This window comes from Melanostigma gelatinosum (genome assembly GCF_949748355.1).
Source record: "Melanostigma gelatinosum genome assembly, chromosome: 22".
In the NCBI taxonomy this organism is placed as follows: domain Eukaryota; kingdom Metazoa; phylum Chordata; class Actinopteri; order Perciformes; family Zoarcidae; genus Melanostigma; species Melanostigma gelatinosum.
In genome coordinates, this window is record NC_136655.1 from 14,532,184 (window position 1) to 14,550,893 (window position 18,710).

The 18,710-nt window shown below is 43.1% G+C and overlaps 1 protein-coding gene across 1 annotated transcript in view; it reads right to left on the minus strand.

Moving 5' to 3' along the window:
• Positions 1-18,710, minus strand: part of nav3 (neuron navigator 3) — a gene marked incomplete at its 5' end in the record, with an annotated part of 130,150 nt that overhangs the window by 18,049 nt on the left and 93,391 nt on the right. Inside the window, 8 exons of the mRNA XM_079294902.1 lie at positions 354-465; positions 1,526-1,609; positions 12,096-12,173; positions 12,353-12,376; positions 13,853-13,876; positions 15,170-15,222; positions 15,656-15,850; positions 16,359-16,516. Coding sequence (XP_079151028.1) covers positions 354-465; positions 1,526-1,609; positions 12,096-12,173; positions 12,353-12,376; positions 13,853-13,876; positions 15,170-15,222; positions 15,656-15,850; positions 16,359-16,516 — 728 coding nt within the window. The remainder of the gene's footprint in view (positions 1-353; positions 466-1,525; positions 1,610-12,095; positions 12,174-12,352; positions 12,377-13,852; positions 13,877-15,169; positions 15,223-15,655; positions 15,851-16,358; positions 16,517-18,710) is intronic.

The window sequence follows — 18,710 nt, forward strand, 5'->3', positions numbered from 1 at the left end:
AGGCAATTTGTAGGCAATGAATTGCTTTTGCTGCAAAATATGGACCATAAATTGTATCAAAATCTGAGTTTTTAAATTATAACTTATAATAACTTTTTATCAGTCAGCTATGTTGGGCTCAGCTTGTCTCCAATAATCAGCTATGAGGAGTTTTGATACTTGAAATGAAAATTGATCACACAACTGATTCAGGTTGTTTCTAGGACTAAACAACGGACCTATACAGCACAAAACACTTCATTTACTAGGGGCTGGATTGCCCTTGTGGCCAATCAGGCTTAAAAAAAATGTATCGACTCATGGAACACTGATGCAGCCGTCATCATGATCGCGCCTGCTGGCTCCCTCATTACCTTTGTGCAGGTGGTCAGGGCCGTTGAGCGCCACCTGGATGGCGGTCTGCGCGTCGGTGTTCTGGGTCTTCAGCGAATCGATTGTTTCCCTCAACTCCACCAACTCGGACTCCTGGACAGAGACACGGTTGTTAAAACGAAGGGTGACGCACCGAAAAGCAGTTCCTCGTTCGGCCAAATGTGTGGAGCTTCGTCACTGGAAACAAATTCCTAAATTTGGCATTGGCGTAGCTTTTAGTGGAAGCGAATGAGAGAATGCGGAGGATAGGAGTCTCCCTGCGGATTTGCCCCAATCCCGCACCACCTGCTTAGAATTTAAAACAAGAAAATGCTCCACTCTGTTGAACCAACACGATCAGATAGAAGGAGTCTCCTATTCTGCCATTCCCGAAAAAAAAAACCCACTGAGGGCTGAAGATAGGGTTTCCACTTTAATTAAAAGTTGGGACGGCCTTGTTTAACAAAGACATCCCACCAGATCCCAGTCTGCTTTAATTTATAGAGGATTAAAAAATGCTGCCAGGGCTCTTCAGAATTCTGTGTGTGTAATATGTGTGTGTGTGTGTGTGTGAACAGAGGGAAGTATTCATAATTTGTGGTAGGGATATATCTTTGAGCATATTGCTGGTGCTGTGTGATCAGTGTTTCGTTGCAATTCAAGCTCTTTTCAAACCTCCCGTCGGTCAAGAAAGTCGACTTGTATGAAGATGGAGAGAAATAGAGGCAGGAGCAGATGAATGCTGGAGGATACACTGGTTTTAAATGGGTTTGTGGGCCTTAGGATCAGGGAATACGCTGAACCCTTGCATGTTGGGCCAAAATCGGGCACTTTCACCTTCAAGTGAAGCAAACATGTTTTACTTCAGACAAGCGAGTCAATCACCTTGGTTAAGGTTAGAAGTAAAGTTAGAGAGAAATTCAGGCAACATTCAGGCAACAACTAAAACTTTTTGACGAAAACTCCAAAAGAAACTTTTCAAGTGCTCCGGGAACTGAACCTGAAGATAAAACATATCCATTAATGCGCAACCGCCGACCTCTACACTCTGTGGTTTCACTAATTCATTTCAATGTCAAACCGTAGACGGTTTCTAATCATTTTCCCTCTCTGTAATCCCTTCGCCATCCATTCACTCGCAGCATATTTCAAACTCAGGACTGAGCTCGTGTACCTTTTGTTCGGCCGTCATGGTGAGGCTCTGCAGGCGGCCGGTCATGTTACTCAGGCTCTTCTCGAAGGCCGCCACCAGGTGAGCCTGCAGACACACAGAGAGACACATATTACAGGCTGGAGTGCAGGATAACATTTAGTTTACCACAGGCAACCTATAAGAACTATGTTCAAACTGTTTCATTCTCTTTCGAATATGAAAACTAAAGAACTCAAAACCGAGGAATGAGTCAAAATAAGCTCAGTCAAAATGTACGCTACGCTAAAGATAACCTATCACTTGTCTATGCATACATCAATATTCATGAATGTTTTTGAAAAACATTGAAGAAAAAGCCCATGCAGAGAATGAATACGTCGGTCTGCTGGCTGGCGACGACAGCTTTCAAGTGAGTTATTTTGCTCGAGCCAAACAGGACGTGGCGTGGAAGGTTTGCCCTTCTGAAGAGGTTCCCTGTACCCTGTGAAGAACTGCTGCTGGGATATCTAGCTTTAAAATACCAACAAACAGCAAAGACACGTTGAGTCACTCTCAAATTTCAAGGGCAAGTTGACACGATGCATATTGAGAACGATTTATTTGAGCTTGTTAGGAGCGTTTCATTTGCAGTTTGCACTTTGCAGAATGTTGTGAATTAACCATTATGGATGTCAGCATGCTCCGAAATCCTCTTTCTGGAATAATAACACCAAGAAAATAGTGAAAGAAAAGATGGATCCCACAGAGGCACACAGATCGATGACCCCCCCTCCCCCCGACTTCATCTGTCACCCGGAGATGCAGAGGCGACGCACTTAGGGATGGCAAATGTATCGTCGGCGTCACGCCATCTGCTCCGCTGAACCTGTGGGTTGTGTATGCATGTGTCTGCATGTGTAACTGGATTTGCTTGAGCAGGTGTGAGTTGTTTTTTCTCTATACATGTTTGCATCTGAATGTCTGGTGAAGCCTTATTTTCACGGCTGTGCAAATGTGAGTCTGCAAAATCGGCGCTTGTTCTGCCAGCTCATCCTCCCGTCCTTAGCTAGAGACCTTGAGACACCTGTCAGGCCTGGTGTGTCACACGGAGGTGGGCAGCGTGCCCAGGCACATCAGACAATCTCTGCTTAACACGCACACACGCACACGCACACACACACACACACACACACACACACACACACACTTGCATTTTTATACATTCAAGGACTTTCATTATGAATTTAACAGCTTTTGTGTTCCAAAATGTGAGATCCAGCTCTTTTGAAAAAGGGATAAATAATCATCTTTCTATCCTTGTGATGACTTACGGTCCCCGTAAAACCAGAAATAAACAGACACACACACACACACGCACACACAAGCACACTATGCTGCCTCCTCCACTCTGTGTCCCTGGCTGAATCAGCAAAGGTCTTGACCTTTTGAAATGCCACCTGCTCCGACTCATCTCTCCAACTCCACCTGTGAGCTCCGACTCAACAGCCCTCCCCCCCCGCCCACCTGTCCACCACGGAGGGGGCGCCGATCAAACTCTGACGCGTCCTGTGGCTGAACCGTCTGTCCTGCTCATGGGGCCTGGCCCCGGCTGACACACTTGTGCGCCGGACACCCTGTTTGTCGGACCGCCGTGCCAATCCTGGGGTCTGGTGTAGAGGTTGACGGTGGGCCAAACCAGTGAACTGGATGTAGAGAAGTCTTATGGGGCTAGAGTTGCCAGACGACATCACAAGGAGGACAGTCACGACTACAGCGGTCCAAGCCAGCACCTGCTGCTCGGCTACCTTCTCTAAACACTACAGCATAAAGGGGAGGTGATGAATGGGAGGGAGGGAGGGAGGGAAGGGGATGATAAGGGAGAATACGGCCAATATAGGGAGGAAGAATAACAGAATAGAGAGTGATAGGGAGGGGGAACCTTTCCTGGCTGAGCAGAAAGGGAGAGGCGACAAGGTTAGGGTGACACAGTGACGGGTGAGTAGAAAGGGGAAGGGGGATTGAGAGGGGGGGGAGGGGTTCCTGTGTAAACTCTTAAACCAGAGTAAATATCAGTCGAGGCAGGAAAACGTATCCCCTCCACCGGCTGAAAGGTGGTACAATACTTCACCAGTTTGGCAGCATTTGCTCTTCTTAATCCCTTTGACAGGATGTTGGTTTTACTACTGACCTACTGACCTTGATGAGAGAGTGCAGTCGCTTTGCTGCTTGCTCTTGCCTCTGCACCTCTGCTTGCATTTTCTTGCTTCAATTTGCCAGATATATCACATATATCACTCTTCAACGTTTGAGTGAAGACAAATCCGTCGGAAAGTCGTCGAGCTATTTGGATTGTTGGCTAATGCTAACTAGCAGCTAAGTTAAAGCTAAGTAGCAGCAAGATGCCTCCCTTCTCCACGGATGACTACTACAAACTCCTACAGAAGATTGCAGTCTTGGAAACAAAAATCGACCGACTAGAAGTAAACGTGGCAGTAAATGGACTGTGTGGGAATGATACCACTCTACCATGGACTCAAAACACTGGACAAACGCTAGCTAAGACACAGCTAACTAGCAGAACCAGGCCTACCAAGAAACAGGAGGGGAGAGCAGATAATGAATCTTCAAATGGTAGTCCTCCCTGGAACTCTCTCGGTGCAAAGCCGAAGAGAAAATATGTGGGAGGACGACTAACAGGCAGAGCCCAGCGCCCTGAGATTTGTGATGCGACTGGCTGGCCTGCACTAGCACACAGGCAGAACTCCTCCTCAACCCCTGCACCCAGACGGACAAAGCCAAGGACAGCTAAGAAAAGTAAAACCTGCAAAACACCTCCACAAGAACCAAGCCTACAACTTCAAAACAGATTTGCTCCATTGTCGCAGGATCCTAAATCTCCATCTGATGACCTGGATAAGCAGCTATCTCCTCAAAGCGGGGTAAGAACTGAGAGTAAATGTGAGAAAAGGCCGCAGGCAAAGCTAGTGACTGGGCCTGAGACTCTGATTGTTGGTGACTATGCTGTAAAAGATGTCAGAAAACTACAGCAAGAACACCAAAATACTCTGCTTTCCGAAAGATATGGTGAGAGATGGGATATATGAGAGACAAAATTCTGGACTATCCCACAGCGAAAAACATCATCGTGCATACAGGAAGCTGTGATATTGTGAAACAACAGTCTGAAGTTCTGAAGCGAGACTTTATTGATCTGTTAAACACAGTCAGCTCTGTCAAGGCTGAGGTGTTTATCAGTGGCCCTCTTCCACCAGTCAGAGGAGGAGATGAAGGATTCAGCAGGCTGTTTGCACTGAACAAATGGCTGTCAACTGCATGTACTGACCATTCAGTACATTTTATCAACAATTTCTACCTTTTCTGGGAGCGCAGACATCTTTTTACAGCGCATGGAGTTTGCCTAAACAGGTCAGGGGTAAAACTGTTTACCTCAAACCTGTTTTTCTCCCTGCGTCACCCGTCTGTCCCTACTGCCAAGGACAAGATACAAGAGGAGTCTAAACACAAGATAACCACACAGCATCGCCATGGAGACCTTACGGGAAGGATGCCCCCGCCTAACGACAGCCAAAAGGAGGAGTCTCCAACCTCATCATCAGGGACCGCCTCCGATCTCCCACTTTCCCTACCCTTCCTAGACGCGGAGTCTTTACCTCCCTCCCCAGCACCTACTTCAGGTCCATACTTTGGACTGCAACTCCCACTTTCCCCACCCTTACCTCCCTCCCCAGCACCTACTTCAGGTCCATACTTTGGATCGCAAGCCTCTCTCACACTCTCCCCATCCTCCCCCCACCTGGAGTTCACTGACCACATGAAAGAGCTGGTCATTGCTGGAACCAAACACACTCCTCTCCCCACTCCTCGACGGTACTACAACCATCCTCTGTCTCCCCTAAATAATTGATATCTTCTGGGTCCAGGCTACAAGGCTAATGATACCAATGACTCTCTCCAGGAAAAGTCGGGGCCCTGTATGCAGTTAGCCGTTTCAATTCCTGTCCTGCAAGTTTATAGAAAAAGAAAGGTGAGGCTGCGAAGAAACAATAGTAAACATGCAAACATATCAAACTTAGCATACATTCCTCATCAGCCTGTCCAAATAAATTGGGCAAAGAAAGCTTTAACCACATTAAACTTAGCTTTATTAAATGTCAGGTCTCTGTCAGGAAAAACATTTTTAATCAATGATTTTATTATTTGGCACAAACTGGACATTTTGTTTTTAACTGAAACTTGGTTAAATCAAGATAACAGTGCAGCTGTTCTTATTGAATCAACACCTCCCAACTTCAGTTTCATGAGCGAAACAAGAGCGCATAAGAAAGGAGGTGGAGTTGCTGTTTTATTTAATGATTCTCTTCAATGCAAGCAGATGTCCTTTGGTCATTTTAGTTCTTTTGAATATGTGGCTCTGAATTCCACACTCTGGACCTAATCATCACCAAAGGTGTAAACAAGGTCCAAGGTTGCTGTGACTGATGTTGCACTCTCTGATCATTTCTGTGTTTTCTTTGAGAGTGCAATCTCCTTGCACACAAATGTCCAAACCAAGGTTGTGACAAAGCGTTACATCTCTGAAAACACCAGTGAACTATTTATTCAGAAGTTCTCCTCCACACCAGCCCTCTCTTGCCTCTCAGTCAATGAGCTTGTAGATGGCTTCAATTTTAAAGTAAAAAATATTATTGATGCCATTGCACCCACTAAAGTGAAGGTTGTCTCGGGTAAGCAAAGATCTCCTTGGAGAAATGCTACGCTGGTCAAAATAGAGAAACGAGAGTGTCGGAAAGCTGAGCGCAGGTGGCGAAAAACTAATCTCCAGGTTCACTGTGACATCTATAAAGAGAGACTTCGCAATTATAATTTGGAACTTAGAAATGCAAGGCAGTCATTCTTCTCTGACATCATAACCAAAAACAAGAACAATACACGCGCCTTATTTGCTACTGTCGACAGGCTAATAAACCCTCCAGTGTCGGTAGCTGCTGAACTCCAATCCACCTGGGCATGCAATCAATTTGCCTCCTTTTTTACTGACAAAATTCAGAAAATTAGACAAGCAGTCAGTGCCTCCACATCAACCACAGGATATGTGTTGTCCCGATCTCTGAATAACATCCATTCAAATATCATGACACAATTTCATTCAATCGACCGTAGAAGCCTAGAAGACATTATACAACATCTGAAGTCATCCTCCTGCTGCTTGGATATTCTACCAACACACTTTTTCAAAAATATTTCAAACTGCATGACCACTGATCTTTTACAAATTGTAAACACATCCCTTCTCTCAGATGTCTTCCCACAAGCCCTAAAAACTGCAGTTATTAAACCACTCCTAAAGAAGGTTAGTTTAGACTCCGCAACGATGAAAAATTATAGGCCAATATCAAACCTCCCATTTTTAAGTAAAATAATTGAAAAAGCGGTTTTCCAACAGCTGACCAACTTCTTGACCGTAAATAACTGCTTTGATGTTTTCCAGTCAGGCTTTCGACAGCACCACAGTACTGAAACTGCTCTTGTTAAGGTTTTCAACGACATCCACTTAAACATAGACAATGGCAGAAGTTCAGTCTTAGTGTTACTGGATCTCAGTGCTGCATTCGACACGGTCGACCATGCCATACTCCTAGAAAGACTAAACATCTGGGTGGGACTCTCTGGCACAGCACTTAACTGGTTTGAATCCTACTTGAAGGGCCGAGAATACTTTGTGTCTGTAGCTGATTACACATCAGAGCTGACTAAAATGACATGTGGTGTTCCCCAAGGTTAAATACTGGGGCCTCTTCTGTTCAACATCTACATGCTTCCACTAGCTCAGATTATGGAAAACAACAAAGTGTGTTATCATAATTATGCAGACGACACACAAATCTACATAACTATGTCACCAGGGGACTATAATCCCATACAAGGGCTGGGTAACTGCATTGAACAAATCAACAACTGGATGTGCCAGAATTTTCTTCAATTAAACAAAGATAAAACAGAAGTAATTGTTTTTGGTACCAAGGACGAACAATTGAAAAACACCGCTCAGCTTCAGTCACTGATGTTAAAACCCACAAACCAAGCCAGAAATCTAGGTGTAGTTATGGATTCAGACCTCAACCTGAACAGCCATATCAAGACAATTACAAAATCAGCCTACTATCACCTGAATAATATATCAAGGATTAGAGGACTTATGTCTCAACAGGATTTGGAAAAACTTGTCCACGCATTTATCTTCAGCAGACTGGACTACTGTAACGGTGTGTTTACAGGTCTCTGTAAAAAGTCCGTCAGAAAGCTGCAGCTGATTCAGAACGCTGCAGCTCGAGTCCTCACTAAGACCAGGAGGGTGGATCACATCACCCCAGTTCTGATGTCTTTGCACTGGCTTCCTGTCCAACAAAGAATTGACTTTAAAATCCTGCTGTTGGTTTACAAAGCACTGAATGGTTTAGGGCCAAAATACATCTCTGATCTGCTGCTACCTTATGAACCATTCCAACCCCTCAGGTCATCTGGGACCGGTCTACTTTCTGTTCCCAGAGTCAGAACTAAACATGGAGAAGCAGCGTTCAGTTTTTCTGCTCCACATATCTGGAACAAAGTCCCAGAAAGCTGCAGGTCTGCTGAGACCCTCAGCTCATTTAAATCAAGATTGAAGACTTTTCTGTTTGCTGCTGCCTTTAATTGAACCACATTCAATTAATATATTAATCAATTTCCTGCATTTCTGCATTTTACTACTGAATTTTATTTCTTACACTGTTTCTTTCATTGTTTTTAAATCTCCTTTTCTTTTGCCTTATGTTTTGATGCTTTTAATGGTTTTATGTGAAGCACTTTGAATTACCTTGTTGTTGAAATGTGCTATACAAATAAACTTGCCTTGCCTTACTAATTCTGCTCCATTTTGAACAAATAACACCAAAAACAAACGGTTAATTAAAAACGACGTGTGTGGGGTGTTCTTAATCCAGCGTGACCGCGCTGCGGCAAATATGTTTTCAATGTGAGAGTCGGCATGCGTGACCGAGGGCATTGACACCTCCCCTAGAATTCTATTCAAGATCCAAATTCAATTTCCCGCACAAAAGAAACCCAGAAAATGATAATAATTCTAATGATGTATGCAGTGGCACAGCAGAAGCCAAGATCAGATGACCTCAATCATGGAAAAATCTCCTCTGTGGCTCTCTGGTGAAAAGACAGGAGATGAAATTAAAATGCATTCAGCCAATGCAGGACGACACAATGGAGGCAACTGTTTTGCAAATCGGTTCCCCACAAATAAAACCCCTCTCACTAACCTTAAAATATACATTTTATATTATACATTTTGGGGATTTTTATGGCTAAACTCGTAACGTTCCTCTTCTGATTGACAAAAGTAGACGTAGGATGATTGATGCACTTTCGAAAACCACAAGTTACGGTCAAATATGCATTAAATTGAGGTCACAACCAAATTGAAATGCCCTTATAGTATACACACCATATTAAAGGATAGATGGCGAAGAAATTAGTGCTACAAGGAAGCAAGTTATCCTCAAAATACTGTTTCAAAATGACAAAAAAAAAGGTTCTGTCTTTTTCAACATTTTGGAAATACCAGTCTCTCTCTCTGTACGAACAATACGAAACACCCACCAATGTTTAGGTTTCCTGTTCATTTCCATGTATTTCTACATGCGTTCCAGGAATATACACGATTAAGCGACGTGTCTTGCACACGGCACAGTGAGCGTTTCATTTTGGACAGTGGGTGGGCGGCATGTCGGGGCTGCTAAGGCTGACGTATCCGTGTCAGGTCACACTCCCCATTGAGAGGATAACACAAGCTCATAGCACCATCGACTCACCGCGCTGTCATGTGGATACAGTGTGATGCAGCTCCAGTAAAACACCAGGGGTGTTGGTTTTTTTCACCATTTTTATTTTTTAAATCCCAAGCCTCTAACCTGAGAGTGGGAGATGTAAAGCACATGTGGGTGTTTGCATATGGCTTGGCACAGTTCGGCTTTTTTCACTACCGTTTTATATGCTAAGCGACCCTGTTAATGGCCACTGAACATCAACACATATGTATATGTTTTTAAATGTTTTTTTGCTGCACGAAGCCACGGCAACATACGGTCAAAAAAATATACGCCGCTAATAATTTGGCCCCTGCAAAGTGTAAAAATGTTTCTTCTCACCCAGCCATACTTGATAAGTTTTTGACTGTTTTTTTTCCTGCTTCATATTGTTGAAGCATCTCTTTCTCACTGCAGGGTGATCACAATCCTACCAGTAGCTTTTGAAACCAGCTTGTGTCAAATACTGTACGAGATGATGCCGCATCAGCAGGCGCTTACTGAACATGCTAAACTGTAAAGAAATTGTGAGAATTCTCTGTTTGCAATGTACACATGAAATGTGAGCGCGAGCCACCCACTACTACAGCTGTGGCATCGACCAGCGACGGGGAATTGTCTCTACTATAATCCGAGGCTCCAAAGTGGCTTCACTGCTGGTGCCCCGAGGTGATGACACGTGTTATGTGGCCTGTAAACGCGCCACACTTTGAAGTACAGCCTAAGCTGAGTGGACGCTGTCTCATGTGTGAGTCATGCTGGCGACACTGACAAACACGGTGTTGGGCAAGCGACTTGCAAAATACATGTTACATTTTTCTTATTACTGTACTAAATCCTCAACAGCAAAAGTCTTGTTTTTTTACATCACTCGTTAATGTTACTTTAGTTTTGTTACACAGCCAAGCGCCGTCACAGGTGCATTTAATTAAACAACCCTAAGGCTGTCACATGCCAAAATATTATTTCAGTTATATGACAATAAGTATGAAGTGGTTTTATGTGTATTACAAATGTGTATGAATAGAAAATTAGTTATTATGGTTAAAAAGCAGTCAATCTATGTTTTGGCGGTATTTGCTGACCGTCAACAGCTAGCTTAACTTTAGCCCCAATGACTACGCACGACAAGCGTATAACGGTACCAAGCTAGCTAAAAAGCCACAATATGTAAACAACACAACTTTGGAGTTAGCAGTAGCATTTCTCTTCTTTTGGGAGAAGGTTAGTAGCCTCCCCACAACTTGTGAACCTGTGTCAAGCTAACGCGTACATGACCAGTTTGTCAAGCCATCAACTAAACTATAATACCAAGTCCTTTGCTACGCTACGTACAAGGTCTTCACGGGTCCACCCGGACCCTAGGACGCGAGACCCAACCCAGGACACATACAGGTTTGGATTCATGGTTTATACAGTCAATCAGTTCCTGTTCTATAGCCCTGGGTCCCTGAACTGTTTAGCATTATGTGCATTACCCAACTGGATCCGAGAGATAGATCATGATAGAAAATTACCAATGCCAACATTAGCAGCTATTGCAACGAGCAATCGTTATTATAGTTAAAAAGTGCAAACAGTCAAAGTTATCTTTATTATGCTTGATGCAAGGAAGCTGCAAAGATGATGCTGAATGAGTTCCAATTGTCATCCATCCCCGTGACAGCAAGTGGACTTTTAAGATGTGAAAACAAGTGGATTCGCTATGCGAATCAGCAAGTGAGGAATAACAGAAAACCTGGATGTATCCAAACAACTGTCTTGTCAAGGAGGACGGATTATATGCGTCACGGCCAGGCACATGGGAGAGGGCTATCGGGTGACGTTAAGGAGTTAAGTTTTGTTTCATTTAAGAGTTAAATGTTGAACTAACTTTAACCTGTTCATAGCAATTAGCAGTAAAATTAGTGACAGTCACCTGTAAACAGACTTTGATATCTAAAATCGGTGAAGTTCCCCTTTCAGAGTATTCAAATGTGAAGCTTCATATATCAAGTCATTTCACATGACCCAAACAAACCAGTAGTGTTCTGACTGTCCCTACAGAACTCTTTTACAAAGGCATGTCTCCCTCTTCCATTCGGCAACTTTCCCTGCTGTTTAGCCTTCAGTTTCAGCTCGGCACAACTTTGTGATCAAAGCGTCAGACCGAAGCGAAGACCCCCTCTGCCTCCACGCTTGATCAGGCACTTGGCATTGAGGGTGGAGCGGCTGAGCTGAGTCGGGCGCTGAAGTTTGTCGATCTATCAGCACAAAGACAGGCTCCATCTGGGGGTTGGAGGTCTCTGCATCTTGCTCTTGTTTCACCCACACGTGACGTCTAGATTCACATATCCCCGTCTCTCCCGTTCTCTCTCCTGCGCCCGTCTATCTCTTATTTGATTCTTCCTGCTCGGTTGAATCTGGGCGAGGCTCCTGTTCTCACTGAAAACCCCCCGCCGGCTGAGACAAAGGCAAGGAGGCAATCCTAGCTGTGCCGCAGGTACACAAACACGCACAAGAAAACATCCCGTCTTAAGGACAAGCGCACAGAAAACACACACGAAAAATCAAACAAGCAAAAGCTTAAATACAAGCACCTGGCTTCAAAAACAGAGATAAGGAATTAGTGGGCGTCTGAAAGATTTACAGTGTATTCCTTCCAGGGCCTTGATAGGCAACGCTCCCCACAAAAAGCTCTCCGACAGACCTTTGTCATGCAAATGAGCCGGCTGTTCTGAAGTAAACTAACTCACGTTGGTAGACAGCTGAGACGTCAGGGTCGCCACCTTCTCCTGAGAGGCGTCCAGCTCCCGACGCAGCTTTCTGATTTGCTGTTTGGGGGGGAAGAGAGAGCAAAGAGGCGTAGTTAGCGCTGCTGAAAAACACAAAGACAGTAAGAACTTTGAACTGTGCAACTCCCGTGCTGATAACTTTGATGTAAAAACTGTGCAGTATTACTGTGCAAAAAAGACACTGGGGTAAAGTGTGAACACAAAGTGTGCGGGATTACCGTGGAATTTTGGACTGTTTGGCCCTTGATTGAAAAGAGAAGAGTAAATATTAACACTATGTTGCATGCCTCCACCAAACAGCATGTACTGACGTGGCTGGAGAGATAGAGGTTATCACAAGCCACAGCACTGCTTTTCTCAAGGTAACACTTTGAGCAGCGCAGCAGGAGAAAGTATTCCTGACCTGGGTCAAAAAACATTTGCAAATACCTGATATTGTTTCTTACATAATAAGATAAGTGACAGATGTGTCAGTTTACCAAAGTGGACGACACAAGGACAACAAAGTTTTGCTTTCTTTCACAAATTGTTGTCAATATCAGAATTTTGGATCACTGTTTGTCTGTTTTTTGGATATAATCCATATGAAAAAAGACATGTTTCCCTCTCCTTTCCAACACATTGACAGTTTTGACATTTTAGGAGGATTTTCAATTTTTCCTCGTTTGAGAATTCTCCAAAAAATACCAAGCGAGTCCCTTTTATGATTTCTTTTCATTGCCGTTACTCATCCCCAATGCCAAAGCTGCGTAGCCAAGTTGCTGTTGTGCCAACATGACAGCAAACGTCTCAAGTAAATGATGATAAATTGGAGTCATGTGCAGGTCACCTGTCTCAGGGTCTGAAAGTGGAAAACGTCAAATGTTGATGTGAAGGAAGGAAAAAAGAACCGGGATGGTGGTGCTGCACTGTGACTGAGCATTATTGACGGTTTGTACCTCATGAGCTCTCCGCAAATGCTAAACTCCACCCATCTGGCAGGGTCAAAACCAACACCACAGTGTATTTGCCACAATTTAGTTTGATCCAAACTTGAAGTAAAAGCTCTAATAAAGACACACGACACAGAGCAGGGATTCCAACAAAAGTCAGAAAATCAAACCATAAATCTACAAAAACCTCAAAGAAGAATCTGTGATAAACTGAACAGGATGGTTGAACAAAGGCCAAAGGGCGGCGCATGCACTACATATGTATAGTGTACGGTTTTGTAATATGTAAAGGATATAAGCTATGTAGCACTGTATGGTTGATGTAAATGAAAAATGCAAAAGATTTACTGATGCAAAAAGCAATGCAACATAGGGTTAAACTGCTTTGTTGTAGAACCTGATACCATTTTATCCACCATCACCGGAAACATATTTATGTGATTTCTGGCTCAAAATATTCATCATCAATAGGCCAAATTTAGTCGAGCAAATATCACTGTTTGTACTTTGATGAGACAGACAGACCCTCTCTGATATAGACGCAGTGCAACAGAAAAACACAAACGTAAAGAGGTGTAGATGCAGAAAAACTCCTGAAGGGCATAATCAAAACGAAATAAGATAAACTCCTTTGTTCTTCCTCACAGCTGCCTTTGAGGTGCTCATGACTTAACACCCGCCCGCATCTGCAGAGCAAGGTGTGAGCGTTTAACTGTCTGAATGTGAAGCAGGAAGGTGCTAAGGAGAAGCGGACATACAGACGGATGGATCATTACCCATCCTTACCTCTGAGTGTGCTTTCTCCTCCGTCTGTAAGGCAGAAAAATGAAAAAGATTATTGGCTCCGCGAGGTGTGTTTAATCAAGCATCTTTCAAAGAGTAAATGGCATTTTAATGTCAACGAAGAGAAGTTATGAAATGGCCAAAACACAGCCGAAGAGAATTAAACTCAACTTCAAATGAAATGAGATTCAAATAACAGAAAATAATCTACATCATCCTTCCAGCACTTTCCTCTGCAACCTAAAAACAACTCCGTTGACTGGAACGCTGCCTGTGCTGTTAGAAAACCCAACACTTGTCCGGAGTCTAATCTGCCAAAGTTAAATGAGAAGCACGCAATGATGGAAGGTTCTTTTTTTGGGCTCTACGGACACAGAAGGGACGAGATAGAAATAACGGAAGAAAGTGTACGTGAGATGTAATGCATCACTGGCAACAGCTGATGCATTTTTGAACTGTGCCGTCACATTTTTTTAAAATCTGGCTTCAAATGTGCACCAATAATGGAGCACAGGCAGTGCAGCTCTACACCTGCACTAACGTTTTTGGGCGGGAAACAAGTTGAAACACAACACTGACACGTTATATAAAGGTTTTACGGCAAACTTGTTGCATATTTACACATTTCACAGAGGCTAACCAACATTAGCATTCATTTGGAGTTGTGTGTCTGGCCACCCGGTGAATAAAAGTGCTTCATCCTTTTCGGTCTCCATTTGAGGGAAATATCTGTCTTTTTGGCTGCTAAATGCTCCACTTTTTCACAAGCTCGTCACCAACTTTGCTGTTTGGTGCTACGCCAAAACAATAAAACTGGTTGGAGAACTAAACCAATGACCGGAAAGAGGCTAAAACTCCACAGAGGTGAGTGGAAGTATCAAGTTGGATTGCTATTCAATCTGCGTTTGTCTCTACAAACTCGTTAAAATGCTAATATAAAAGTAGTGATTAGAGCAGTTTTGACGTGTTTTACATCAGGGGTCTATTTGATATGAATTGCCATTCTTTCCCCAACATTTTCAGGAATCACTTTACCATATCAACATTACACAAGCACGGTGCTATCATTATGAAAACATCCACATCCAACCCGACCATCCTTCAACCTTCTGCTTAGAAGGCAACGAGTACTAGCCAATCAGAGGCAGAGCAGGGCGGGTCTTTTCGGAATGCTGGAGCAATTGGTTAAGCTAGTGACACCTAAGGTTGCCTACTTCTAGTTTACATCATGCTTTACTAGTTTTACATGTACAGCACCTGACTTTAACTCTAGCTCTGAAAGCTGTAACTTTAGGAAAGAGAAGTTGGCCGGCTACTTACCGCGGAGTACAATGAAGACGTGCTGGAGACCAGAGACAATGAAGAGCCGTGGACTGTAAGCACATATGGAGAGTAATGAGTGACAAAAGTAATTCAAACAGGAATTAAAGAATGACTATGTGGCCATATAATATTCAAACCTTTTATATTAAATTTGACCAGGAGTCAGTTCTGTAATTGCTTATTTATGTATTTATTATAGCTGACTCAATAGCTATGGTAAGTCATTCAGATGATGTGCTCAGTTATACTAAGTGAGTGAGGCAGTGAAAAAAAAACATGATTTAGCCTGTTAAAAAGCTGACCTCTGTATGAATGCAATCACAGCCTCTTACATCTCTCACAAAAAAAGATCAGAACAGCCAAGAGCTCATTAAATCTGGTATTTAAGTCCTTGGTGACTGATGTGACTTTGCTTTGCTGAATGTGGCCCTTAAATGATCTATAATGGCTCCTCAGTAGGGAGCACGTTCGAGTGTGTCCTACCTTCGTCGGTGCTGTCCCTGAAGGAGCCGGAGCGGCTGATGCCCCGTGGGCGGTCCTCCAGGGAGGTTGCACTGCCACCCAGTGGATGGCCCTCCCCGTACAGGTCAAAGGAGTCATGGGCAGGGATGCTGTTGGAGCGGCTCATGCTGGTGCTGCCTGGTGGCAGGTTATACTGGCTGATGTTGGTGGGGCTCACTGCACGGAGGGCAAAAACACCAAGATCTGTGTTGATTATATTTCCCCATCGTTACATTTGTGCATATGTAAAAATCATCAGTGATCAACTGTTCATGCATGAAATAAGAACATATATACAGCTGGATATGATCGAAGAATGTTGCAGATGTGTCATGATTAGATATTCTTAAGCACAGCATGAAACAGACAGTTCAAACGATATCAAGTTGTGAAAAATCCTCCTCTGATTGTATTACTCACTTGACTGATTTATTTTTCACCATTTAGTTTGTTTGTATCTCGCTTTAAGTTGGCATAAAATGAAAGAGCATTCTGGACCATTAGTAATGGCTGGTGGCAAGTTGTACAGGCTATCACAGACTCTTGGCTGTGAGAAATGACATCATATTAACACATGAAAATAACTGGGAGCAAATACAAAAACCGGACATTCACTGCCTATGGACATGTTGTAACTCTGATCTATTCCAGATGTGCTACAATGAGTTCGTTCCTGTAGACTTACGCAGGTTGGAGTAGTGGTATTTTCCAGTGTTCGTGCAGGAAGCTCCCGGAGGAGACAGTGGGGACTGGCTGCCTGTGTCCTGAAGTCCCCCTGTTGAATGGGACCTCAACCACTCCTTCCCTTCCTCATGGGACGTCTGCCGGGAGGACGGAGGGTACCTGAATCCCACAAAGACACAGTAAGCACGAGGCAAACAGAGACGTATTTGAAAGTCCAAGCAGTGGATATCTGTGGTGATGAAATGAGTGCAGAGCTGCATAATAGAAGCATGTGAGCAGATGGCGAAAAAACAACAACCACCATGCAGCCACACACACAGATGCTTACATGCATGCATCTACACACATTTAGTCGTTTATACACGCAGTGCGCCAAAGCTGCCAAACACACTGACACTGCCGTTCATCTCTTCTCTCCCCAGCTCCAAAGTGGCTCAGCAACAGAAGGCCCCCTTATCGCCGGCGTGACAATCGGCCATATTTAATCCTCTGACGATGATAATTGAGTTTTGCACTCATCCCTTTTCAGAGCCGCCTTCCTTCCGACGCCCCCATTACTACGCTTGTCACATCTGACCCTGCTCCGGCCCCCCACACCTGTGCTTCGTATTCCTCCCCCAGCGGGGATTGGGTGTCTGAGAGTACAGCAGCGTTCGACGCTCGCTGGTGTTGAAAGGGATCAGACTGAAATATCCAAGGGTCAGTGTTTGACACAGTATACTTGCAAAATGGCCATAAGCGGGACTAAACATGCTGAGTGATATGACTAAAGGGCTCAATTACTCGTCTGAGCTGCTCTTGTAGGAAATCTAAAGATCAGGCAAAATAAATGCTCCCTGGTTTAAGATGTGAACAGATGGCCGTAAAAAAAAAACTGTTGAGAAGAAAACACTGCAGTCTATACTGAACATCCCAACACACAGGCATACAGTGTAGAATAAGATCAGAGGCTTTTAAGGACAAAAAAGAGTGTCAGCACCAAATGCCATCGAAATGAAAGAATGTTTTGAAACCAGCAGGCACCATTCAACCCCTCTGCAGCACTGCTGTATAATTGGCTAGAGAGGTCGTTCCCTGCAGAGGTTGTGCCACTGTGATGAATGGGTTATGGTATTTCTGTCTCAGTCTCTTTACTCCCAGCTCAAATCAAAGTATCCATTCTACTTCTGCCCCTTCGGCTAGCACTGCAAATGTTATCAGGAGGTTTGGGGCCATACTAGGGAGCGGAGGAAGAACTGCTCTGTCATGGCGGCTGCGTTTGCCGCATTTCTAAATGATGGCAATCGGATGAAGATGCACACAGAGAAGCAGACATACAAACGGAGGGACTTAGGCAGCATTTACACTGCATCAGAAGATTTCGCGCCTCTTAAAGAGAGTTATAATCAAATTTGGACTTCAGGATCTGTGGTAAAAAATCTGATCCTGACACATGAGGAAGCATTTTCTGGAGGTGAAACAACAGGTCAGAATTTTAGACTTCATTTGGGTTTCACCAAAGCAAGAAAATATTAAATATTATATTTTCCTCTCTGCATTGTATTAAGTAAGGCATTCTCAAAATCCACAGCTAGTCTGATTTGTGCAGGAATGTAGTACTGCAGTGTAAATGCTGCAAAAGACAATCACAAAATATGCTGACCTGTAGTTCCCAACCTTTTTTCTCAATTATAGATAACTTTGAGCTAAATATTTTACCCGTTTATTCATTACTTTAAGCTAAAAATGTACCCGTATATTCATTACTTTAAGCTAAAAATGTACCCGTATATTCATTACTTTAAACTAAATATTTGACCCGTATATTCATTACTTTAAGCTAAATATTTTACCCGTACATTCAGTACTTTAAGCTAAATATTTTACCCGTACATTCATTACTTTAAACTAAATATTTGACCCGTATATTCATTACTTTAAGCTAAATATTTGACCCGTATATTCATTACTTTAAGCTAAATATTTTACCCGTACATTCAGTACTTTAAGCTAAATATTTTACCCGTACATTCATTACTTTAAACTAAATATTTGACCCGTATATTCATTACTTTAAGCTAAATATTTTACCCGTACATTCATTACTTTAAACTAAATATTTGACCCGTATATTCATTACTTTAAGCTAAATATTTCACCCGTATATTCATTACTTTAAGCTAAATATTTTACCCGTATATTCATTACTTTAAACTAAATATTTGACCCGTATATTCATTACTTTAAGCTAAATATTTTACCCGTATATTCATTACTTTAAGCTCAATATTTGACCCGTTTATTCATTACTTTAAGCTAAATATTGTACCCGTTTATTCATTACTTTAAGCTAAATATTTGACCCGTTTATTCA